The 26009-nt window shown below is 35.9% G+C and overlaps 3 protein-coding genes and 1 pseudogene across 4 annotated transcripts; 3 read left to right on the plus strand and 1 right to left on the minus strand.

The window, feature by feature from the left end:
• The first annotated feature begins 200 nt into the window (after positions 1-200).
• Positions 201-2040, plus strand: LOC143556002 (uncharacterized). Its single transcript, XM_077045442.1, has 6 exons — positions 201-271; positions 357-407; positions 1206-1450; positions 1542-1679; positions 1750-1812; positions 1913-2040. Exons 3-6 carry the CDS (start codon positions 1334-1336, stop codon positions 1988-1990), a joined length of 396 nt encoding a protein of 131 aa, XP_076901557.1. The 5' UTR covers positions 201-271; positions 357-407; positions 1206-1333; the 3' UTR covers positions 1991-2040.
• Positions 2041-2407: 367 nt separating this feature from the next.
• LOC143555996 (DNA ligase 6-like) lies at positions 2408-8809 on the minus strand. The gene is given in 22 exon segments (XM_077045438.1): positions 2408-2722; positions 2815-2914; positions 2997-3085; positions 3165-3326; positions 3412-3473; positions 3546-3580; positions 3671-3720; positions 3931-4038; positions 4133-4292; positions 4388-4453; positions 4531-4628; positions 5259-5306; positions 5390-5506; positions 5645-5747; positions 5834-5930; positions 6009-6111; positions 6235-6296; positions 6299-6315; positions 6396-6513; positions 6668-6802; positions 6842-7462; positions 7465-8809. Coding segments are annotated over 22 exon segments (4011 nt in total).
• Positions 8810-14616: 5807 nt separating this feature from the next.
• Positions 14617-18385, plus strand: LOC143555997 (ATP synthase subunit beta, mitochondrial-like; annotated as a pseudogene). Its single transcript, XR_013139301.1, has 7 exons — positions 14617-15079; positions 15161-15236; positions 16313-16401; positions 16479-16859; positions 16951-17175; positions 17744-18055; positions 18153-18385. The product of XR_013139301.1 is annotated as an ATP synthase subunit beta, mitochondrial-like (transcript).
• Positions 18386-21260: 2875 nt separating this feature from the next.
• On the plus strand, positions 21261-25697 carry LOC143555999 (uncharacterized). The gene is made up of 6 exons (XM_077045439.1): positions 21261-21511; positions 22294-22419; positions 22553-22753; positions 23582-23678; positions 24410-24646; positions 25303-25697. Exons 1-6 carry the CDS (start codon positions 21297-21299, stop codon positions 25528-25530), a joined length of 1104 nt encoding a protein of 367 aa, XP_076901554.1. The 5' UTR covers positions 21261-21296; the 3' UTR covers positions 25531-25697.
• The last annotated feature ends 312 nt before the right edge of the window (positions 25698-26009 follow it).

A 26009-nucleotide genomic window follows, 5' to 3' on the forward strand; every position in this document is an offset into this window, starting at 1 on the left:
ACAGTACATTTGAGTTGGTTCTTGAATTGGTGTAACGTGTCTTACTGTATTATTGTTCTGGCAAGACTAGTTTGATTAGGGGAAGATATGATTAAAAGGAGGTTTTACAAGGAAGAGCATGCTGATAAGGATGCTGCTTCCGATTCTTCATCGTCTTCGGACTCCGATTTGGATGCCGAGGCGTCGGTAGATACCGAAGAAGAAGATGATAATGATGAGAGCTTGGTCTTGGAATCGAAGAGAAAAGACCGGGCTTCTTCATCGTCTTCCGGTTTGTTTTTACTACTTTTATTATTTACTCATATTATAAGTTATTGACTTATTTCATCACATAGCTTTGCGTAATCTTGTTTTAGGATATGAAAGTGAGGATAGCTCTGCAAATGGAGTTAATCTCGACTCTTCAGGTTTGAGCAAGCTTTTAGGACGCGTTCGTTTCACAGAATGAAATGGAATTGGAATTTGCATAGGATTTGGAATTGTAAGGAATTAGATTTGGAATCCGAATATTCCAACAGGAATTGGAATTTGAAGGAATTTAAATCCAATTCTATTCTTGATATGTTCGTTTGACAAATGAACTGGAATCGAGTTTTTTTTTTTTTCTTTTTTTAACGAGGATAATGACAGAAGCATTTTAGTCTTTTTAGTTTTTTATTTATATTTTGCGTTATGATTTTTTTAATTATTTTTTTTGATTTTTTTAGGGATTTTCTAGTAAAATAAAAAAAACCCTTCAAAAATAATAATAAAAAATTCATAACTCAAAATATAAATCGAAAACAAAAAAGGTAAAAAGCTACAATGTTGTATTCGTTGTTCTCGTTAAAAAAAAACCTCGAAAAAAGATTCCAACGAATTCACTTGAAATCCTTCACATTTTGGAAGGATTTAGAATCCCTTTATTTAAAGGAATTGAATTCCTATTTCAATTCCTTGACAACCAAACACATCAATATGGAATTAGGATTCCAATTCCAACGAAACGAACATGCCATGTCATGGGATTTTAATTCTTATTCCTTTGAATTCCCACGAATTCCGTGAAACGAACGCGCCCTTAGTTGATTACTTTGTTTGAACTTTTTAACCTTATGTAGTGTGCCAATGATGGTGTTATTTTCACCTTAATCATACGATAAGTTGGTCGCTTAGCGATTGCTTGTGTGATGTTTCTAAATGTTTGAAGCAATGATGGTTGGCAGGTTCACCTGCAAGTGACGATGACAGTGAAGATGAAAATTACAAACAAGCCATCAATGGCAAACGTTTGTCTGCTGAGAAACGTTTTGAAAAGGCTGTAGCATGAAGTGCAAAAGCTGATCATGATGCAATGACAAATGGCGGTCTAGACTGTGTATTGAAAAGTAAATCAGTATTTAAGTGCAAGTTATGCCCGAGAATTGTCTGTTTAACAGAGGAAACATTAAAGGCTCATCTCAAATCTAAGGTTGGTAATGCCATCTATTATTTTATTTCATCGCCGATTATGAATTAAAGCTTAAAAATTTGTTGTTTTTTTTTGGATGATTTTATGATAGAGGCATGCGTGGTCTGAGAAACTATTGAAGGAAGGCAGGCTAAAGATGATGCTAAACAGTGATGGAGAAATAGAGGAACTAGAGGAAGATGGAATAACTCACCAGGAGAGGCATGCTGCTACTCTAGCCCTTGCAGAGGTAAATTAATATATGTAATTAATTAATTTTTATTTTCTCATTAAGAATAACTAACAATGATACATGTCAGTCAAACAAGAGTGCAACTAAGAAAAGCAAAGGGAGGCAGAAACAGAGGAAGAGACAAAAGAAGGTATGCTGTTTATTACCAGTGACATAAGTTAATAAGTGATATACATGGCGCTATAGAACCAACATTTTAAAAAAAATGTTCTTTTTCGCTTTGGTTGCAGAAAACACCTGATGATTTGACACCTAAAAATACAAAGAAGTCGGTTAAAACCAAGAAGAGGCGTAAAACCGACGACTGAATGGTTGGTGACTTAGACTTATATGCTGCAAGCAAGGATATTGTTTTTCCACCTGAATATGCGATGTTGTGTTCAAAGTCACTTAAAATGATGTTTTTTTAGTTGAGTTCAATCTCTTCAGTTTTGCTAGACTTGATCTGAATCTATGAACTCGGTCTTGTGTTTCAAGTTTCAACTGAATTTTGTACCATTGAGTTTTCCCTTTTTTCGATGAGTTGCAAGAGATACTGGGATAATATATCAAGATGATTTTATATTATATTGTTGCATACAGCTACTTGTCATTCAATAATTCTCATTTTTTTTCTAAATAGCACTGCTGCTACAAGAAAACATGTTTGTATTTACACTTGAGCAAATGCTGCACTAGCAACCAAAAATTAGCCGCAAAAAGCACAATGTTGTAAAGTACAACCATCAGTTATCGCTCCTAACATCCTTCTTTCGAGTTTGCATATGAAACATGTCAGCTATATCCGTCGCTGTGCTAGAATCACTTGGCTTCTTATCTGACCTGGCTCTAACAAATCTAGGGAATCTAACAGAAATGCCACGTGTCTGATGCACTAAGCCCATTGCAGCATGGTGAACGGGCGATACAGTGAAATCAGCACCTCGGATCTCCCACACCACTTCAGGACTAAACCACATATCTGGCTTCTCACCTGTTTGATAATACACTGGTTTATCTTTTTTACCTAGAATCTTGTCATCTTTGAAGAACTCTTTCATCTGTAAGTTTCAAAAAAAAAAAAAAAGAAAAAAAAACACACACACACAAATAAGAATATTACTAACAAGAGTTAATTTAATATATTACGAACCTCTCTATAGAAGGCATCAGAGAAGCCAGACATCACATGGCAGACACTTTGATATTCCTCTGTGTCAGGATCATAGCACGCCATGAGAAATGGACTGTACCTATTATTACACACATGCGACATAATAAAGAACTGAAAATGGTAAAAGTAGTAATTTAACAACGGTAGTTATAACGTGTTACCATCCAGCCTTCCTTCCGTTCCCATACCATGCGCCAATAGGAACCAAGTCCAAGGAATCATTTAAACCTTCTACATAATCTCGCTTCACCTGCAAATGATATTATTATACCAATTAAGCATTTAAGATAATTTAACGCCGAGTCATGAAACAAACAATATTAACAAACCTTTAACCAAGAATCTGCACGCTTTGATGGAAGATAACCAGCTTCAACATCAAGAGATTTAACCATGATTCCTTCACATGAGGAATTGCAAGCGTCTTCGAAAAACTGGTTCATTTTACTCACTGTGGCTTCATCTTTCACATAAGCATCATCCGACTCCACCTGCAAATTTGATAACAGTATAAAAGCGTATGGTGAACATGAATCAACAATTAGCATTTAGTAAACATAATGACAAGATCCTCACTGTTATTTGTTTGGAATATTCAAAATATCCTATCTTTTCTTCACCAAACAAATCTTTCAGATCTGAGATTTAACAGAATAATAACATTAGGCCTTGTTAGAAAAATAATTGCAGATACAAATCAGTGATCTCACATTTTCTTCTTTGACGCAGAGGTAAACCCAACAGCCTGCCACACATTAAGTTTTAATCATCATCATTTTAAAAGTTCAATGCATAAAATTCATCAAATATCAAAGGGCAGGATCAAGATGATTACTGTTCTCCATTAGCAAACATGACATCAAAAGCAAATACACATACATCAACCTGCAAACAAACAATATTAGGCATTTAGTATATACAAGGCATAACCCAAACATAAAAAGTTCCAAAACAAAAATAAATTAATTAATTAAATTGTTATATCATAACTAAACAATGCTTTTAAAAAAACATTTATCTAATAGTATCTTTGTAAAAGAAACAAAAGACAGACTTATATGAATAGTATTTTCAAAAAGAAAGAAAAGCAGATACCTTTATGTTATCTACTGTAATTACAGAATTTTTGCCACCTCTATCGCGGGAAGATAGTTCTTGGAATGACCGAAGTTTAGGATCACTTTTTCTATCAACGGCAACCACCTGTACCCGCAAGATTTTACCAAAATAAACTGCATGTTATGTATGGCATAAGGAGCTTAAAGATGAGGATATCAGGTTCAATATAAACACTTACCTCAGCATCAATGATGAAAGACATAGTCTCAGACTTGCAAACCTCATTTATTATACGTATAACATCTGGAAATCTAGATGTTGATTCATCCCCATTCCGTGAAAACACACGCATGGATCCATCAGCTAATTTGTGAACTTGGGCTCGCTGACCATCGTATCTAAGCACAGATAAGCAGACTTATAAATATTCATTTTTTGTTTGCATGATTAGACATGCATTATCATATATTTAAATCTAACAATCAGAACTTACTTAAATTCACAAGTAAATGCTTTCCCCTGAAAAAGGTTCAACACTTGAGGGACTCCATTAGTAACTCTGTTAAATTCACACTAACATTAAACCATAATCATATAAATAACAACAATTCTTTCATGAAAACAATTTGTGAATACTTTGCCAGCATTGGCTTAATTGGTATGCCAGGAACCATAGACAATGTTTCTGAAGAAAATTCTATCCCTTTATCCATAACAGAAGGAATGAGCAGATCCTGAAAAATAATGTAGCGTGTGAATAACTATAACAATCTAACAATCAACTAAAATAGATAATATAATCCAATGCAAAAAAAGAAGGCAAATTGGAAATAAATAATCCCAACTTTTGTGTATTGGCCGATAATTATCCCAACTTTAAAAATCACGACCAGCGGTCCCAACTTTCAACTATTTTTGTCTCAATGGTCCTCCGTTAAAAAACACTTAACGTCGTTACGTTTTTTCCCGAGTTTCAAACCGATGTTTTAGGGCTTTTGATCAGAAGAACGATACGATTCAACTGATGCAAAACTTATCTCGAAACGATGATTCAAATGACTTGATTTTTGTTAATTGGAAATTCAAACACCCGAATTGAAACATTGTTTCGTCGCTTGGATCACCTTTTCGAGATAAGTTTTACATCGGTCGACTCGTATCGTTCTTTCGATCAAAAGCCCTAAAACATCGGTTTGAAACTCGGGAAAAACGTAGCGGCGGTAAGTGTTTTTTAACAGAGGACCATTGAGACAAAAATAGTTTAAAGTTGGGACCGCTGGTAGTGATTTTTAAAGTTGGGATTATTATCGGCCAATACACAAACTTTGGGATTATTTATTTCCAATTTTCCATAATAAAGTTACCAAATTTGGGAGTATATCATATGCTTTAATAACTGCTGCAGATAGACCCTAATAGAAAAGAGTGCGTCAGTAGAGCATGCTGATAAAATATGAACCAATGATGAAGCCTAGAATCGTTATCAAGAACTAACCTGAAGCGTTTCTTTGAGATTTTCTATGGCTTTTCCATGGCAGGAGTTCATAACAGTTGCGTGAGCAAATGCAGGCAGAACAGTTTTCATCATGGCCCCGATTCTTAAATTCCTAACCTACACATCACCAAGAAATCCAAACATAGAAATCTAAATATGCTGCATGACCAGAGACAAAGGATGAATTGTAACGACCAACCAGTAAGGTGTCGGGATACAAAAATTTCATATCAGAATTTTCAATAAAAAACTTACCAATGTTCTCACTATAAACTTGATCTCCATCTCTCTACAAGATCTCATTAGATTAACAATGAGGCTTCTCTTTCTCATGGTACTTCCACTACCTGTTTGCACACTGACCAATTCTATATTAACATGTAATAATCAGTAGAGGATTGCTTATCAGATGAACACATCATATAGAATATATGAATTTCATACCTTATCTCCCGAAGAACTGAATAAACACCTCGGATTGAAAGTGGGGATGGAGGCGCAAGTAATCTTTGTGTCTGACGACAAAGTTGAGCAACATCACCTTATTCAAACAGATTACTTAGCATGAAAAATAAACGCAACACAAAAAAATTCAGGATACATAATCATAATCGCATACCAAGATCACCTAACTTGTCGGACAAATCCTGAATCTTTGACTTGCTTGTCCCGCACGCCTCTTCCAATGCTGCTTTCACAATACTTTCACCAATGTTCAGTTCCTGCATCATAATCACATGAAAACAACTGTTACACGCGCACACGTGTTTAAAACAATATTAACACATATATAGTGTTCGAGAAATGGTGTATTTGCATAATTAGATACTAGCAGGCATACTAACCATGTTTTCATGGTCAGGTGCAATCTTGTGTGTGCACAAGTACACAGCTGGCAGTACATCCCTGGTGACAAAATTAATAAGCTGTTTAAAAAGAAACATTGCATGTAAGGACACCAAAAATCATTAAAAAAACCAAATGTATGCCTTGTACAGCAACAAACCTCCTAAACATATTGCAAAGCATAGATGTAGCTTTAAGTTTTCCTTTTTTGTCTTCCAGCAAACTAAATGTCCTGGCAAGATGTAGATAGGGTGCAGACTGGTCTTTTTTCCAGCAGGCTGCAGTGTTAAAATCTTAGTATTATATAAGTTATAAAGTTAATAACTCAATTAAATGTTATGTTCTGAAAACATTCATGTTTCATTGATATATAACTGATGGTAAACAATGTAATATTTTAATCAACCATTTACAACAGTAACTAAGACCAACCATGGTCTGTGGGAGAATACTTCTCAGGCGGTAGTGATACAAGATTGGAAGCAACATTGCCAGCTGGCGATTGAGGTGTCAAAGACTCTTTTGACTGCTTGGACCAGGACTTATCTTTAACAGGTGCTTCAGTGTCTTCAACAAAACAGCTACTTTGATCTAAACTCTTATTACTTTCGCTTTGTTTATCTTTAGATTTGGTGTAATACAAGTCGAGAGCTTTATTAACATCTCCCCTTGTTTCCTCTAAAATAGTAGCAGCATAACCACGCACCGACTCACTGCCATTTATAATTTGAATAAATTGATCCACCTCATCTTTGTAAGGTGCGGTCAAAGTATCTGGCAAAACCTCTTCATCATTTTGAGGCTGTTCAACTGTACGTGAAACCTTATTGAAGAACTTAGTTATTGTATGTTGCTTTGGTCCACTGGATTCAAGTTGCGAAGCGAGTTTTGGTTTCTTGCTTGACTTACTTTCACTCGTCTTCCTTTTTTGGCTAGGAGAAATAATCTTCTTACTTAATTGTTTAGCGCTGGATGGTTTTTTTCTTTTACTTGAAGGACTAACCTCACTTTTTAATATAGTTTTAACAGTAGTTGAACATGATGCAAAGGTTTTAACGGGTGAGCAGGTGGATGAAGCATGGGCAATAACCTGCTTAACTATATCAACCGAGCTTTCTTGCGAAGCAGAAACAGGGGTGCTGGTAACAACCTGTTCACGATATTCGGTTTCATGTTCATAAAAATAAGAAGCTGCTTCAACAACATTTTTTCCTGATTTGTTTACATATCCATCATCTGATCTCTAGTGACCCAATCAGGCAAGCAATCATTAAGTTCCTGTACCATTTCATCCATTTCTTTGTCGGTTAACAGTACCTGTTCTTCTTTTTTGAGCTCCTGCACGTTTTCCTTGGGCCCACGACGAAATCCCATCAAGAAGTCTTGTTTAATGGCCATTTCATCAAGCAGGCCAGAAAAATGCTTCAGCATTTTATTAACATGCTTCCCATCAAGATTCTCAATATCTACACCAACCGTCGGAACAACCCGTTTCGGTCTTAAAAACTTTACATACTCTCTAAGCTCTTCATAATTCGAATGCTCACTATACGGCACCAAATGTATCTCAAACGAATCTTTCGTCCTCACCGCAAACTTATTCCGCTTCACTTCATACGTCCAACCCGTCGGCACAAACCCAACCACCTTAGAGTAACCCCTAGCCTCCATAACCTCCTTCATCTTCCCAAAATTCGGTTTAAAATACGGCCACGTCTCACCCAAAACATTCCACCCGATAATATGAACATCACTCTCACATTCCTCACCAGTAAAAACCCCATCTTCCCCCAACCCGAGCGTTCGCAAAATCCCCAACTTTCGTTCATCGACATGTATCTTCCTATCACATCTCCGCGAAACCTCGAGCAAAATCTTCTCTTTCCCGATAACATAAGTAGCAACAAGAAACAAAACCTTCTCATTCTCATTACCATTCTCAACCCCATATTTATTAATCACATTAACCACATAATCAATAGACTCCTGTTGTGAAGGAAACGCATATTTCGGGTTACAATAAGTCGTATCTAAAAAAACGGCATCCGCACCGATAAACTCACTCAACACAGGCTCGCATTTCATCGAATCACAATACCGAAAGTCACCGGTGTGCACGTACCGGTAACAATTCCCATCATCAACACCAACTTTAAACAAAAACTGGACCGCACCGGGGCAATGATTCGCGTCGATTAAAGTAACCCCACAGCCGTCGATTAAAACCGGTTTCGAGATCGGTACGGGCACGACAAACGATTCGGAAACGTGGAGTGTTTGAGTAATAAGGCGGGCAGTGATGGGTGAGCAGTATATGATGCCGTGGGACCAGGTGGAGGTAAGTCCGGTGTAGTGGTCGGAGTGGAAGTGGGATAGGAAGTAGGATATGGAGTGGCGGCCGGAGAAGCGGAAGCCGTCGATGATGAAATTGGTGTTGGGGATGAGTTTGGATGGTGGGAAATTGGCGGGAAATGGAGGTGTGGGTTGTGGGGATTGGTGGAATAAGGTGGTGGAGTCTAGGGTTAGGGTTTTGGATTGGGGTGATGAAGGTGGTGGTGGTGATGATGATGTCATGTTTGGTGTTATGTGTGGAGGTTAATTAGAGTGAATCAGTAATGTGTGCATTGATATTGTGGTGGTTGGTTGGGTAGCCGGAGAAGGTGTCGAGAGGCGGCTGATGGTGTCAGTTGCAGCCGGAAGTGGGTGGTTCTGCTGATGGCGCCAAAAGCCCAAAAGTATTACTCCCTGGTAGAGGCGTACAAAACCGGTTTTTTTCCCCCAAACCGTTTGATCAAAACCGATTTAGTAGCAAGAGAGGTCGACATGGTCCAGGCCAGTTCAGTTCAATTTAGAACTGGTTTTTCTCAAACCGGTTTGATTTTAAAACCGGTTTAGTCTTTCAAAAGGGGAGCTGATACCAAAACTTACGGTTTGGGTGAAACCGGTTTTCTTATCAAACCGGTTTGGGTTGGTTTGCCATAAACCGGTCTCGAACCGGTTTTTTTGTACACCTTTACTCCCTGGTAAAGTTTTTGTGTATGGCTTGATAAAGCCCATACCATGAAACGAAAACTAAACCAGATATATTTTCAACAATCAAAAACTGTTAGTAACGATTTGGTTGTTCATGTTTTTGACCTAAAAACCGTCGAATCTAAATGTGAACACCCGTATTTGAAACCTCTCATCGGAAAGGTAATTTACAATCAAACTAGCTTAACTGTGTTTGCATGTTTGCGTACTTAGGGGGTGTTTGAGATTGCTTATTTTCACCAACTTATTAACTTTTTAAAAATGAATAAGGTGTTTGAGATTGCTTTTAAGAGGGTGTTTGGGATTGAGTTTGAAAAAATGTTTATTGGCTTATTGGCTTTTTCAAGAAGCCAATAAGCAAAAAAGGTGTTTGGCAAATGTAAAAGCCCATTTTGTTTTGGCTTTTTAATTGGTTTGAAAAAACACTTTTCCAAAAACCCCCAATTTGGGGCTTTTCAAAAATGCTTTTGGTTTTTTGATTGGATTTTTACTATTCTACCCACCATTTACCTTTTTTGGTCATTTTATGTAAATAAGCTAAGCCAAACATTTTTTAAAAAGTGCTTATGGCTTTTCCAACTATATAAGCTAATCCAAACACTTTTTTAAAAACTCATTTTCAAAAAGCCTAAGCCAATAAGTACTTTTGACAAAAAAACACTTTTAGAGTTAAATAAGCAATCCCAAACACCTCTAAGTTACACTTTTGTAACTTATTAACTGACGTAGGCTGTCACGGTCTACTCAAAAACAATTATTTAAAGACTTAAACACCTATAATAAGTACGGGTAAGTAAGGTCGTCTTCGCAGGGACTCAAGGAAAGTGCAGGTTTATTTAATTTATAACTAATTATTTAATCTAAGCGGACAGACGATGTCAAGCGGTTTTTAGAAAAAAGATTTAATTAAAACTAATGATTACTTAAAAGAGTTGTAAACAATATTAATTAAAAGTATTCATTCTAGGTTCGGGCTATGTGTTCCATACGTTAATCACAGGTTCTCTCGTCTTTGGTTTTGTAATAATTGCTAGTCCTATGGTTGGATTTATGATGACAAACGATACCCTAACCGAATTGTTGACACAAATGAACCCAGACTCCACGATTGTCAAATCTATGTCTAGGACAACTAACTCAATGATAAGGTTTGATGATTCTAGTTCAATGACACAAAAGTAAACCCTAAATGTTGATGAACAACCAAATAACGTTACACAAATCAATAATCGCAAACACAAACTTTAATCAACCAAATAACTAATTAAGAAAGACAAATTCATATAAAATCAATCAAGCTATAATCATTAAGCATAAGAATCTGATCATAACAATATTTCACACAAAATCTTAGCCTAGAACGAACACACACGACTAGCCGGACATCGACATAATCGTTAAAGCACTCGTCTTGATGAACATATGATCAATGATGGAACCGGAAGCTTCAAGATGGCTGAAAGTCTCCCTAGAACACATCTTCTGCCTCTGGAAGTCGTGATAATCTGAAAAGGGTCAAAAAATCGTTTATATAGTGAAAAACCCTAATTTTTACCAACATTGAGCATCTTCGCGTATCGCGTATCGCGATACGCAAAGATGCAACTGACTTCAAATTCAGATCCCTCTCGTTGAGAAACATGAAATTCATATATTTTGAATTCCGTAACTCATTTTCTAGGCCGAGATATGCCCGTTTTACTAAAAGACACTTTCTTGGTAACCCATCTTGTTCAGTTTTCGCTTCGGCTTCATGTTTCTCATCCAATCCTCTCTCAAATCCTTCTTAACCCTCAATACATGTTTCCCCATGCTTCCATCATCTCGAGGCTTGCTTAATATTTATTTGGATGGCTCTGAATTAGCTCATTTAAGCTCCTTAACTTCCAATGTCCTGAAAACACATAGCAATGCTTGAAGTATCAATGTCCATTCATTTATTACCTAAATATAACTAATTAATATATAATAATAACTAACTTTTACCCAACCATCATTAACTTATTCAAAAGTTATAACGAGTTTTCATTAACACCCCCTTAGTTTATTTATAAAAGTTTTTAAAAAACACAAACTCATGGGAAAATTGATATCTAATGTGCATACGGTAAAATACTCTTGTTGACACCTAACATTAACATTGTTGTTAAGTATGTGAGTGATTGCCTGTTAGTTAGAATGACAAAAATGACACAATTTTGATGACATATACGTTTCTGCTTTGATCATTTGTACATTACCATTATTAACTTTGTTTTGAAAAAAGAAAGTGTATCGATATGTAGATAATTAAAAATAAGCATGTTGCAATAGCATACTCGGAACTTTACAAAGATCGTAACTTTACAATTAAAGAGAAAACAATAAAATAAAAATAAAAATGCTAGTAGTCCACATGGCATAATATAATTGGTTTTAAGGATAAAAATTATAATAAAAAATGTTAGTAGTTCACATGGTATAATACGATTGGTTACAAAAAAATAAAAATATAACTAAAAAGTTTTTAAAAAGATACAAAAAATATATATATAACTAAATTTTTTTTAAAAAGATGAAAATAAAATAAACTTATAACTAACATTTTTATTATAAATCTGAGTACAAATGGTTACACTAATCACAAAATATTAATGAGTATGTTATCATATAAATATGCATTCAAATGGTTACACTAATCACAAAACATTACATGATCGGATCTCGGATCTAGTATCTAAAAAATAAAACCCTAGATTTGAATGAACATAGAGAATGGTTACATTACCCGCGGATGAAGAATATGAGACGATTATGGCTTAGTGAAGGAGGTGTGATGACGGTGGTGGGTGAAAGAAAGGGGGAGTCACAATGGTGATGGGTGGAGGAGAGGGGGAGATCGATATGTGTGTTTTGTTTGAAAAGTAGGGTTTGAAGGTTTGAAGAGGTTTGAAGTGAGTAGTCAAGGTTTCTAGGATAAGAAGACACACAGACCTTTTTAAATGAAATGTCTTATAAAAAAACAACACATTACAGACTAAAACGTTTACTAGGCACAGACAAAAGAGGGTGATAAGAGTTTTTCGATCTAAAAACAAAAACCACCTAAGAGCGTCCATAACCTCGCATCACTAAAATATAAAAACTTCTTTGAAAAAGACACTCCACCTCTACCACCATTTTAGAGCATTCTCATCCTTTTTCCTATTTTTAAATCCAAAATTACACTAAAAAAATACTACATTTTCTCTTTTCTTTTCAATCAAATAATATTTTTTCATATTTTTATCATTACATTCTCTCTCTTATTTAGTCACAACCACTTTCAACAAATATTAAAATTTATAGATGGTGAACAGTAACTTTTTAAATTTACAGAACAATCACTGTATTTTTATTTCCTTCACTCGCAACACTTTCTACATTATGAAAACACACTCAATGAATATGATGGACATAATGTGAATGCTCTTACTTTAACCTTAAATTATGAAAAATTGCCACAATAGTTTTTTCATAAATTATAAAAAAGTTGTTACTATTCATTCTCCATCAAATTATTATAAGTGTATAAAAATAAAAAATATAATAAAATATGTGTTTTTGAATAAGATAAAAATAAAAATGATGGATGGGATGCACGAGAAAGATTTTTTAAAATAAGAGATAAATTTTGAAAAGTGTGATTTGTAGTTAAGTTATAATATGCGAAAGCTCTAATAGTACATTTCTTATATATAAAAACATAACATATAAATTGTATTGTATAAAAAAGTTGATAAAAGAAACATGTAACGTTTGTGTCTGATAAATTGATGAGACATTAATGGATCATATGTCATATGCGTTTCTTTCGATCAGTTTCTTTTAACAGATATCTCATATGAATAACTAAGTACGGTGTGTGTGGCTTGTCATTTTGTTACATATAAATGTTTATAGTAATTCTACAATCACATAATGGTTACAAAATGCACACTAGTAATTGTAAGAGTTTCATGACACTGTAACTCTCTCAGGCCGGCCTTTTTAAACCGGAAAGTAAGACATTTTGTCATCCTAAAATTGTTGGGAATGTAGACGCTTATGCACTCGTCTAACAATTGGCTTTGAATGTTTGATCACTGATTTTCATCATGCTTGAGACAAAATAACTATCATGTAAAGTCCATAATATACATCAAACAATACAAAACTCATTAATGGGAATAAGTTACTGTGAAACTTCATGTATGAATTAGTTGTCTCATTAGTTCCTAGTAAGGTTTCATAAAAGTGTAAAACCAAGCCCACAAATAGCGTTGTTAACTAACTACGTCCACGAATATCTTAATTTACGTGATCGGCATGATACTTTTACTGTTTTTTCAACTTTAGAGGCCTACCGATATATTTCTTGTATTGCAGTTTCTTGAACGTTGGCTGCACAACCCACCTAACAATTAGCTTTGAATGTTTGACCTATGATTTTCATCATGCTTGAGATAAACAACAATCACTGAAAAATAAGGTTCGGTTTATTTTTGATTAAAAGGTCTGTAGTGGGCTTATGTTTGCGGGCATGCAGACATAAGCTTTGGAAGACAGTTTGTTTTTTTCTTAAAAAAAGACCTAAAAAATGTTTTTATGGTCTTAAAAAAAACAAGCTAATATCCAAATTCTTCAAACCTCTTCACACCCTACCAACACCCACTGTACACCACCACCACCACCCACCACCCATCGTCCGCCACCACCACCAACAACCATCCACTACCACCACCACCATCTACCATCACCGTCCATCACCATCACCCATCATTCTCCACCAACCACCATTGTCTACCACCAATCGTCCACCACCACCACCCGTCGACCACCGTCCACCCACTACCACCAATTATTTTAGCGGTCTACAGACATCGAAAAAAAAAATAGTCTTCTTCTTGCATGCTACCAATTATTTTAACAGACTGCAGACATTTTATCTCTAAAAAAACAGACAGCACCTAACTAATACTTTTTGATATATATTTGGACAAGAATTTTATAGAAATATATAGAAAAAATACTAACATATGTATATTTGTAAATTGCAAATAACGTTTGATGAATTATGGTATAAACATTATTAATTTATGTTATGTGCAAGAATGAGAAAAGCATTAAAGCAAAGGGATGAAAGGCTTATTTTACCAAAAAGAAAACAAATTACTCCGAAATTCGGCTGAAATACCGTGTTCAAAGCAAAACTACAACGAACCTCAGCCTTCTGAATAAATCTTCACCCCAGTATTTCACTCATCATCTTCCTTAAAAAACTCATTTCATTTTCTTAATTTAATTTCAATCTGTCGTCACAAACATTTTAACCTCTACTACTTACCCATCACACATGGCTTCCCGGAGGCTTCTATCCTCCATACTCCGCCGCATTAAACCACCAACATCACTCACCAAATCCCACACCCCACCAATCCCATGCACACGTTTCCGCCCTTCTCCGGTGGGCTTTCTCCTCAACCGTGCAGCCACGGCGGGGTATGCCACAGCTGCCGCCGTGGCTCCGGCGTCTCCGGAGTCTTCCAAGGCAACTGGGAAGATAACGGATGAGCATTCGGGTAAGGGTGCCTTGGGCCAGGTTTGCCAGGTGATCGGTGCGGTGTGGATGTGAGATTTGAAGATGGGTTGCCGCCGATCATGACGGCCTTGGAGGTGATGGATAACCCGACCCGGCTGGTGTTGGAGGTGGCACAGCATATGGGGGAGAATGTGGTTAGGACGATTGCTATGGATGGGACTGAAGGGCTTGTTAGAGGCCAGAAAGTGCTTAACACTGGCTCACCTATTCTTGTAAGCTTATATAGGATATGTTTAAGGTTAAAGATTCGGTCATTGTTCGATTTTGTTAATGTTGTCAAGTGTTTATGACAGGTTCCTGTTGGCAGGCCGACTCTTGGTCGGATTATTAATGTCATCGGAGAGGCTATTGATCATAGGGGAGAATTAAGTAAGGCGTATATTTTGACTGTTTTTTTTAACGGAAGAAATTCATGTGCTTGATACATATACGAAACTGTTTTGGTTTCTATGCAATTCGTCATTTGGAATGACGGATTCTAATACATTGCAAACCATGTCAGCGTTTGTCTCGCAAGTTTCCGTCATTATAAATGAAGGAACCACAATGAAATATAAAGAATGGCAAATCATGAACCAATGTTTTAAAACCCAGTTTTTTACTCATACCGGATTGAGATGAAAAATGGTATAACTGGTTGAACCGGGTTGTACTGGAAGGTTCAACCGGATTGAATAATTTACCTTGTAATTTGATATAATTGCAACTTCAACTCAAAAAATAACCAAAAAACATATGATTCCATAATAAAATATAATCCAAAAGTTAATCCATAATCACAAAATAATACAACACCACTCGTTTTTTAAAAAATAATCAAAAGTATACTCGTTTCAATGCTAATCGCTAGGTTAAAATTAATTTTTAATATAGGCCGTAAAATATCAAAAATCTCTTGGGCTCTAAACCGGTTTGCCGGTTTAAATTGGTATTTTAGATAAAAAAAACCGTCGGTTTAATGTTCTAGCAGACCGCCCACAAATATTGGGCTCAAAATACTGCTCTGATATGCGAAACCCGGTATTACCGGTTCAACCGGCCAGTATAAACCGATATTTAAAACACTGTCCTGAACAGTACAAAGTCAAGTAAAATGCTGACTTGTACAATCAATTATTACTTTGGTGGCTCCTCCATTTGATATGACGGATTATGTATGTTTTATTGGCGTTCCTCCATACGAAATGACGGAACATGTGTGGATTGTCCAACTCAGCACGCAATCGCTGACATACTCTACAACAATCATATGAGCCGTCATTTCAAGTAGCCGATCACCTACAAATTTAAATAGTTTCGTCTCTCTCCTAGAAACCATTGAATCATTTCATTTCTCCTATATTTTCTCCATGTATTTTCCATGTTGTACGTTCCCTTTGTTATGCGTGTATGATCTTATCATTCAAACTAACTATTAACCGTTTTCGATTGTTTAAACATTAAAGAAACGGACCATTATCTTCCAATTCATCGTGAAGCTCCAGAATTCGTTGATCAGGCAACCGAACAGCAGATCCTAGTCACCGGAATCAAGGTGATTGATTAATCACACTTATAATAATAATATTTGATTGTTTCACGTTCATGTTTTGTTTTGTTATGGGCTTGTAGGTTGTGGATCTTCTTGCTCCATATCAAAGAGGTGGAAAGATCGGTTTGTTCGGTGGTGCTGATGTCGGGAAGACAGTGCTTATCATGGAGCTAATTAACAACATCGCAAAAGCTCACGGTGGTTTCTCGGTGTTTGCTGGCGTTGGCGAGCGGACTCGAGAGGGAAATGATTTGTACCGAGAAATGATTGAAAGTGGTGTGATTAAGCTCGGAGACCAACAATCCGAAAGCAAGTGTGCTCTTGTGTATGGCCAAATGAACGAGCCTCCGGGTGCTCGTGCTCGTGTGGGACTCACAGGAATCACCGCCGCCGGGCACTTCCGTGATGCTGAAGGCCAGGATGTGCTTCTGTTCATCGACAATATTTTCCGTTTCACTCAGGTTTATTAACGATACAAAAATTTCATTTCCGCTTAAGTATGTTGATGATGTTATGGCTTTTAGTTTCATGTTTGTTAATGTTGATGTATAGGCCAATTCCGAGGTGTCGGCTTTGTTGGGACGCATACCGTCTGCTGTCGGGTACCAACCGACACTAGCTACGGATCTTGGAGGCCTTCAGGAACGTATTACCACAACTAAGAAAGGCTCCATTACATCTGTGCAAGCCATCTACGTGCCCGCTGATGACTTGACTGATCCTGCTCCCGCAACTACCTTTGCTCATTTGGACGCCACCACTGTGCTTTCAAGACAAGTATTGTATATAATAATCAATGACTTGACTGATCTGATCCTGCTCCCGCAACTACCTTTGCTCATTTGGACGCCACCACTGTGCTTTCAAGACAAGTATTGTATATACATCATCATCATCGTACTCAGTATATCCCACCAATAGCAAAGCTATAGTAGGGTCTGAGGAGGGTAAGATGTATACAGCCTTACCTCTACCCCATAAGGATAGAGAGGCTGCTTCCGGTGAGACCCCCGGCTCGAAGTATTGTATATACAATGACTATTATTATAAGTTATAACTATAATAAGCACTAATTGATATATTTTGGTTTATGTATATAATAATCAACTGTATATAAGAGTACAATGATTATTATTATAACTATAATAAGCACTAATTGATATATTTTGGTTTATGTATATAATAATCAACTATATATAAGAGTACAATGACTATTATTATAACTATAATAAGCACTAACTGATATATTTTGGTTTATGTATAAAATAATCAACTACATATAAGAGTACAATGATTATTATTATAACTATAATAAGCACTAACTGATATATTTTGGTTTATGTAGATTTCAGAGCTGGGGATCTATCCGGTTGTTGATCCATTGGATTCAACATCTCGAATGCTTTCTCCTCGTATTCTTGGTGAAGAGCATTATAAAACGGCTCGTGGCGTGCAAGAAGTGCTCCAAAAGTACAAGAACCTTCAGGATATTATTGCTATTCTAGGAATGGATGAACTTAGTGAAGATGACAAAATGACCGTTTCACGTGCTCGTAAGATCCAACGTTTCTTGAGCCGGCCGTTCCATGTTGCAGAAGTGTTCACAGGCGCTCCAGGGAAGTACGTCGATATCAAAGAAAGTGTTGCGAGCTTCCAGGTACCGTTCAAATTTTCAATCAATAAAACTTGTTTAAATGTTTATGATAAAATACATCAAATATGTTTATGATGTTTTGTTAACGTTATATGCGTAGGGTGTTCTTGATGGAAAGTACGATGATCTCCCGGAGCAATCGTTTTATATGGTTGGAGGAATCGATGAGGTGATTGCCAAGGCTGAGAAGATTGCCAAGGAGAACGCGTAGTTAATTAATTTTAATTATTATGTTATAATCGGTTTATCTATGATACACTTATTTGTGGCATCACGACCATGTGGTCGCTTGAGCTTTTTCTTTGACGCATTCCTTGCGGGTAACAACCCATTTTTTGCACGAGGATGCACTTTAAGGCTATTAAAGAAACTAGTTTTATACCAATACTGGTCCGAGTTTTTCAAATTAATAAAAGATCACACTTTCTTGATTAATTTCTTCATGTAACAGTGTTCCTTAACAAGACTTTGTGTGCTCGCCAACTGTCTCGAGAGCCAACCATGTTGAATAGATTGTTAAGCTTTTTAACTTATTTAAAGATGCTGCTTATTAATCTTGTTGGTAAAGTCTTACATTTTCTACATAAAAACAATATTGATGATAGATATGAGTATTAGAAACTAACAATATGGAAATATGAAAGATGGAAAAATACATAACGCAATTTTACAGCTCAAGAAAAGCTTAAGGATAACATGTAATATCGATGCAGTGACAAAAGTTTGATGTGATAAAAGATAAGACACAAGAAACAGTGCAACAAATAACTACCTTCAGATTGCTTAGCATCTTTACATATAACTCAGATGCCGTAGTGAGATAGAGCTGCAAAAGAGTTGGCTATAGATATATGTTGCTATCCGGTGATCAACAACCGTCAAGAAACTATTTTGTTTTTCCTATGCATTCATGCTCAAAAAAAGTATTTCCATTCTAAAGTCAACCTAAACATTTTACTTATAACGTCACTATGCATAATAGGTTCAAATATGAATCTCTTAAGGGATGCTATTGAGAGCCGTTAGCCGAGAATTTTAATACCTCAGCCGAGTTAAAATAAAAAAGCCTATAGCCTCTAACGAGTAACAAAATATATAAGCTAATTTTTTTAAAATGACATTAATGTTATAACAATAAAAATAACAAAAATATAATAATAAAGTCAAATACAATAATAGCTAACCGCTAACCAATTATTCGTGAAATTCTCCTATAATTCTTGACAACATATTATTTGATCACCTCTTCACAGTTTATATTATCCAAATATCCAATCATTCGACCAAATAACAGAACAACCATAAAATAAAATAATCAAATAGTTAAAACTTGAAATCATACTCTGGTGAGCCACTAAGTTGCCATGGCGGTGGCTGGTGTTCTGTTCGGTGGCACCGACAATGATGGATTGTTGGAGATGGTGGTGAATGGTGGCAGGGAACTAAAGAAGGAGGGTTGGAACTTGGAAGGGAAACGAGAACGACGAAACGTCGCCAAAGGCCTTATTTTGATCGGCGTTTTCTTTTCTTTTTTTAAATGATTATTAATTTTATTTTTATTATTATTGATTTTGTCATTTGGTTTGGGCCAATGACATAAATTTTAACCAATTGATTGAATGAAAATTTGTTTTGGCCCGACAATTTTAAGAGAGATCAAAATCCATTTATACTACATATGAATAATTTTTTTAAATATATATAAAAAATGTATAAAAAACTCCCCCCCCTCCCCCGAAAAAAAAGTGCGCGGGCCGAAGGTGCGGCTCGCACACCTTCAAGGCGGGGCTGATGCTATATACAAACACCACCTCCATGGTGCTTGTGTAGACCAATACGATTTGTATATGCCTATACAACCTATATAGACATTCCGTGCCTATACAACTCGAACGGAGAAATCAGAGTCGCGACCTTTATGTCTCATATAGGTTTTTGTAGCCCTATGTGTCTCGTATAGGCCTAGGGATGAGCTTGGTACAATACCCGTATCCGTACCCATACATGTACCCGACTTTACCCGTACCAAACATTGGTAAAAATGTATACCAATACCCGTATCGAATTGTTCGGTATGGTACGAGTATCGCTATGGGTATTTTGGTAAGGTACCCGTTTTTGTACCGCTTTAGTTTTTCATAACCAAATCTCCAACGATCTTGAAACCGATACCGGTATGAGTAACAAATAACCTGAATTAGTTCAGGTACCGGTACAAGTACAGGTGCGCGCCGGGTACCAAATTGGTCGTCAATTTAATGATCAGATAGTATTGAAGAACCTAATCTGGCCGTTGAATTTAAGTTATATGCTTGTTTGTTCGACCATTGGATGTAATATTATTTAATATAAAAGAAACGTTTGATACTTGTTCAATAATAATATGGTTAGATAATTTACTTTATATATTAAATATGAAGAATCCCAATTAAACCCTTACATATATTCCAAACATATACAAAATACCAAACGCACTCGTACCTATACCCAATTGTACATGTAACGAAATTCAACAAAAAAAGGAGTACCGATAGTCGTACTGAACAGGTTAAATCGGTACGCATACGAGTACGAGTACGTGCATTTGGGACAAAATGTTCATCCCTATATAGGCCCTATATATAGTTTTTCGTGGATGAACCATATGTCTGTCTCACATGGGACTTTTATGACTCGTGTCTCTCCGTAGATGAGCTATACGTTTCATTATGCCTCGTATAGGCCATAATATCTTATTATATTTTTCTTTTTTTCATTGAACAAACAAATTTCATCATGAAGTGAATAAACATAAACACAAACTATCATTCAAAAGGGTGACTTTGTATTTTATCCAGTTATTTAGTTAAAAAATGTAATAATAAAAATCGTTGTATATGTATATGTAGGACCTTTTGAACTATTCACAAAACATTGTATATGTGTATGATTGAATAGTTTATTTTGATACATCATTACAAACACCATGGATAGATAGATGATAATTGACAAAGATATTTTGCTCATAGATGTTACTTATCAGGGATGTTAGTGTACTATTTAAAATAACAAAGGGGTTAAGTTGAAACATATCCGACGTGGAAGAGGAAATCGTTTCTTCCTATATTTGCTTCACCACCACCACCATCATCATCTATTCGTCAGCCTCTTTCGGTCTCTCTCTCCAAATCTCTCTGCTCTCTCTCTCGCTAGGGTTTTTTCTTACATTTTCAAAATTTGTTTCTCACTCCATCAGCTTCCGTCCATGGCCGGAATCCGACTGCCGCCGGACGACGCCGACGCCTCACAGACTACGAGGCAGCCGCTAACCGCCGATCTGATCTCCGATGACGACCGCTCTATTGCTGCTGACTCCTGGTCAATCAAAAGCGACTACGGAAGTACGCTTGACGAAGATCAGCGTCACGCTGACGCATCTGAGGCTCTTGCGGCGAGGAACCGTGCCGCCTCTGATTATAGGTTTCGCAACTCTTCACTCATCGTTATTGTTAATTATTATTAGGAGATAGATTGTTTAGATCTCATTTCTGGCTTATTGCTCTTCAATTTGGATTATTGCTCGATTAGGTTAATTGATATTGCTTCATATAATGTATGTTAACTTAAATGTAACTTACAAACTAATGTTGCTCAGTTTGAATACGTGACGTGAGTATGTTAGGTGGATGTTACGGTTTCGATAAGCGCTGATTGAGTGTATGCTATGCTATGCTGTTTACTCTATTGGTGTTATATATTCGGTACAGGTAAAATTAACATACTAAACGTACAAATAACTAGAGTAATTACAGTTTTGAACTAGAGTAATTATGTTATAGAAAATAAAATAGTGTAATAGTATTACTTTAGTTAAAAAGTCATGGTGTAATAATAATTGCTCTAGTTATTATTTGTACACTTCTCACGATAAAAGCCATTTGTATTTGATCCAAATCCATTATATGTTAGGGCGCTGCTAGATGGCTAAATTCAGACTAGGTTATTTGTTGAGTTTCAAGTGTGATTCGTTATATTAGGGGAAATGCTAAGTGCTGTGAAATTGCTATTGGATTTTACAAATAGACATTTGATTTCTTAACTATTTATTACATTAGTTAGTGATATTTTGTTGCTTAGAGTTTTTGGACACCTGTGATCACTGTTTTTGCTTTCGTGGCGGTGGATAGGACGTTTGTTTTGATATATATGCTGCAAATGACTGGTACTGTATTTCTCTGAATTTTATATTTTTGTGTTTATAGTTCTGACAAGGAAGAGTCTGATGCTGAAGCAATTCCGTCAATGTTGGGGTTCCAAAGTTACTGGGATACAGCATATGCGGATGAGTTGACAAATTTCCGTGAACATGGAAATGCCGGTGAAGTTTGGTAAGTTGTTGAGTGCTTTTATTTTGGACCTTTAGTTTTGTTGATTGATTGCTAGTTATACATTTGTTTGGAACTTGACATAAAAAGTTGTTTCCCTTACTGATCTAGAATGGGAATTCTTTCTGTTTTTTAGGTTTGGTGCTGATGTCATGGAAATGGTTGCTTCTTGGACAAAAGGCCTATGTGTTGACATTGCTCAAAAACAAGTGCAAAATCATCATGACAATGACAATTCAGAGCTTGGCAGTGAAGGCGAAAGAGATCTAGGAGCTTGGACTGTACTTGATGTTGGAACTGGCAATGGACTGCTTCTTCAAGAGCTTGCGAAGCAGGGGTATATTCTTTTTTTCCCTGTGCTCGTGTATTTTGGTTTCTTTTTCTATGAATACTAAAGGATGAATAGTATGCAGATTTATTAAACACATAGTTGACATTTCACCACATCTCTAGTAATGATATCATTCACATGCAATTAGTTGAGCATATTATGTGCATACTCCCTTGAGGACAATTGACAAAATAATATTTGCATACATCCTCTCTTCTGCTCTTGTTTATGATCGCTATAAAGTTCAGTGTGGTTCTTATATGCACATACTTTAGGGGTGAGCAATAACTGAACTGTTAACCAAACTGAACTGTAAACTGACTAAACCAAACTGAAATTAACTGAAAAACGGTTATCCTTTTTTTGTACCCTTGGCTAACCAGAATTAACCGAACCGTTCATATTTTCATATATTTTTAGCTTTTATTCCTCCACTTATGTATTTGTACCTTCATTTTATGCATTTATATCTCTATTTCATGTGTTTATACTTTCATCTCCTGTATTTTACGTTAAAATTATAGTTCAAGTTTGATTTTGGTTATTAACGGAACCACACCAAAAACTGAAAACCTAACCGAATAACCCGAACTAATTAACCGATACCCGGTTGGTTAATTCGGCTGAGGCTAATAAACAAACTGAACCATGCAAACCCAGCTCTTAAGAGCTAAAGAAATTACTGCTTGCAGTTGTGCAGTGTGAACAGTCATGTTTTCTTGACTGCTTTGTATTTTTATTATGCTCTCTCTTTCTTTTGATATGATTATATTAGCCTTGTTCATGCATACAGCTCAAATTATGGAGCTTAACTTTTAGTGTGAATGATTATAGGTTCTCTGATCTAACTGGAACCGACTATAGTGAAGGAGCAATCGACCTTGCTCAGAGCCTTGCAGAACGTGATGGATTTGCTAGTATAAAATTTTTGGTATGATGCAATACACTATTGCAATGCTTTAATTTAGTCTTTGCAGCAGGCAATTTCCATGTTGAATACTTGACTTCATGTTACATGGGCCCTGGTTCATAGCAGTCAAGATGATTTGTATCCAGCTTATCTGCATGAATGGTGCTTTTACGCAAGAGATACTTTTTGCTTACTTTTTTTTACATGATTGAAGTTATATGCACTCATTTAAAGGTGGAAAAATGACAGGCTGAACAATAGAATCAACACGGTTAATTGTTTTAAATGGGTCAACAACTAATGTGTTACTATGATTTCAAAATTAGTAGTATACTCAATTTGTTTTTGACAATGCAATTTAGGATCTTTGAGTATTTGAAAACACATTGGTGACATTTAACATGTTTGACATGCTTCAATTGTGGTCAAGTTTTAAACTTTCTAGCCTGTTGGAGATAAACTAAATCCACGTCGACCCATCTTTTCATAAATGCGTCGAAGTTGCTACCTACCTTAGGAATCTAGGATCTTTTCATGAATTTGTGCTAAATCTTATGGCTATAGTGAGAAGGAAGCTGCTTACATTTTTTCTAGGTCAGTTGCTGTTTTTTAACAATGCTTACCAAAATATATACTGTAATGCTGATACTCAATAGCTATTTACATGCTGTTTGTGATAAAATTGTGTTTTCCCTGGTGGTTCTTTTTTAATGTTAATACGTTTCCGACTCTCCTCTTCATTTGGTTCTTAGGTTGATGACATTCTTGAAACAAAGCTGGATAAAAAGTTTCATCTGGTTACCGACAAAGGAACTTTGGACGCCATTGGACTGCATCCTGATGGTCCTGTTAAAGGGCAAGCTATAATATTCGTATTTGACTTCCAAAGGTCAAAGTTACATGCTTATTTGTTTATATATTTTTTAACTGATTGCAGGATTATGTATTGGGAGTCCATCTCAAAACTTGTGGCTCCTGGTGGCCTTGTGGTAAACTTCTTTATTCAATATATATATATAGCGTGAGCTTCGTTACAGAACAATAAATTATTGCGAGAACAAAAAGAACAAACCTATGTCGTATGGCTCATATTTCTTTAAATTTTTATTTCTTACATACAAATGTATATACTATATACACAAAAACTATCAAACTTATTAGTTTATATGTTTTTTTAAATTATTTTATTTTAAACGTTACATACAGTCATACAAATGGCTTGCGCATGTGCAGGTTTATAAATAAACGAAATTTGTTTATATATTTTTATTGAATTTCAGGAGATATAAATAAACATCGCGTTTCAACCATTTTTTTTATATTTCAAAAACGTTTTAAGAATGAAAAAATAAGAGATTTATTTTGTTCTTTTGGAGTTTCGGTTCTTGCAAAAAACTGTGTTCAGAACCCTCCCCCCTACGTTGTGTGCGCGTATATATGTAGGCACACTTATTTAATAACCAATAATATGCTGTGAACCACATAATGCATTTGCTTAAAAGATAACCAGAAGTGGTGGAAGGAGAAACAGAGCCGGTAATATGACTGCTTTGTGTATTACATTCAAAGCAATACGTACAAATGCATTATGCGGTTCTCGTGGTTTTAATATTATTTTGATCAATGTTTTTATTCTCCACATTAGGTGATTACTTCATGCAACAATACCAAAGATGAATTGGTGCAAGAAGTTGAAAACTTCAATCAAAGTAAAGCCATTACCGCTCAGGAGGCAGAAGCTTCTGGAGGATCAGATGCAAATACAAGCCCTACTATCTTTTCCTACTTGGATCACATACGTACCTACCCAACATTCGCGTTTGGAGGATCTGTTGGGTCCCGTGTCACCACTGTGGCATTTGTGCGTAGCTAGATGGGTTATCTAGTTTGGTGTTTGTCTTTGGGTGCGTGTGTGTTTTGTGTGTGGCTCGGTAATTCGCTATTGCTGACTTGACTTGAGATGACATTTAAGTGGCTGATACCTTTTGTTAGGGGAAGTGATATCTTTAAACTGCATGAAACTGAAGGAAATTAAAAAAAAAAAAAAAAATCTGCATCTGGTTACCCAATGCTAATTGTTTCGTTGTTTATAAGTACATGTGATTGGTTCTTTACATAATTGTCACTCCAAGGCATCAACTAGGGGTGTGAACGTGCAAGAGATTTAAATTGTTTGTATTTTAATTAATTATTTTCTTCGTATACATATATCTATATATATAACTTTTAATTTCATATTTTTTTTATCGTAGTATTGGATTTTTTACACCGGCTAACTCTCTCACGTATGTAGGAGAAACGTATTGGGTGAATATAATAATTTACTGTTGTAATGTTTTAAATCTCGCTATA

Source organism: Bidens hawaiensis, unplaced genomic scaffold (genome assembly GCF_021521415.1).
Source record: "Bidens hawaiensis isolate Kalapana, Puna unplaced genomic scaffold, B.hawaiensis_p1.1 tig00018424_1, whole genome shotgun sequence".
Classification (NCBI taxonomy): Eukaryota; Viridiplantae; Streptophyta; class Magnoliopsida; order Asterales; family Asteraceae; genus Bidens; species Bidens hawaiensis.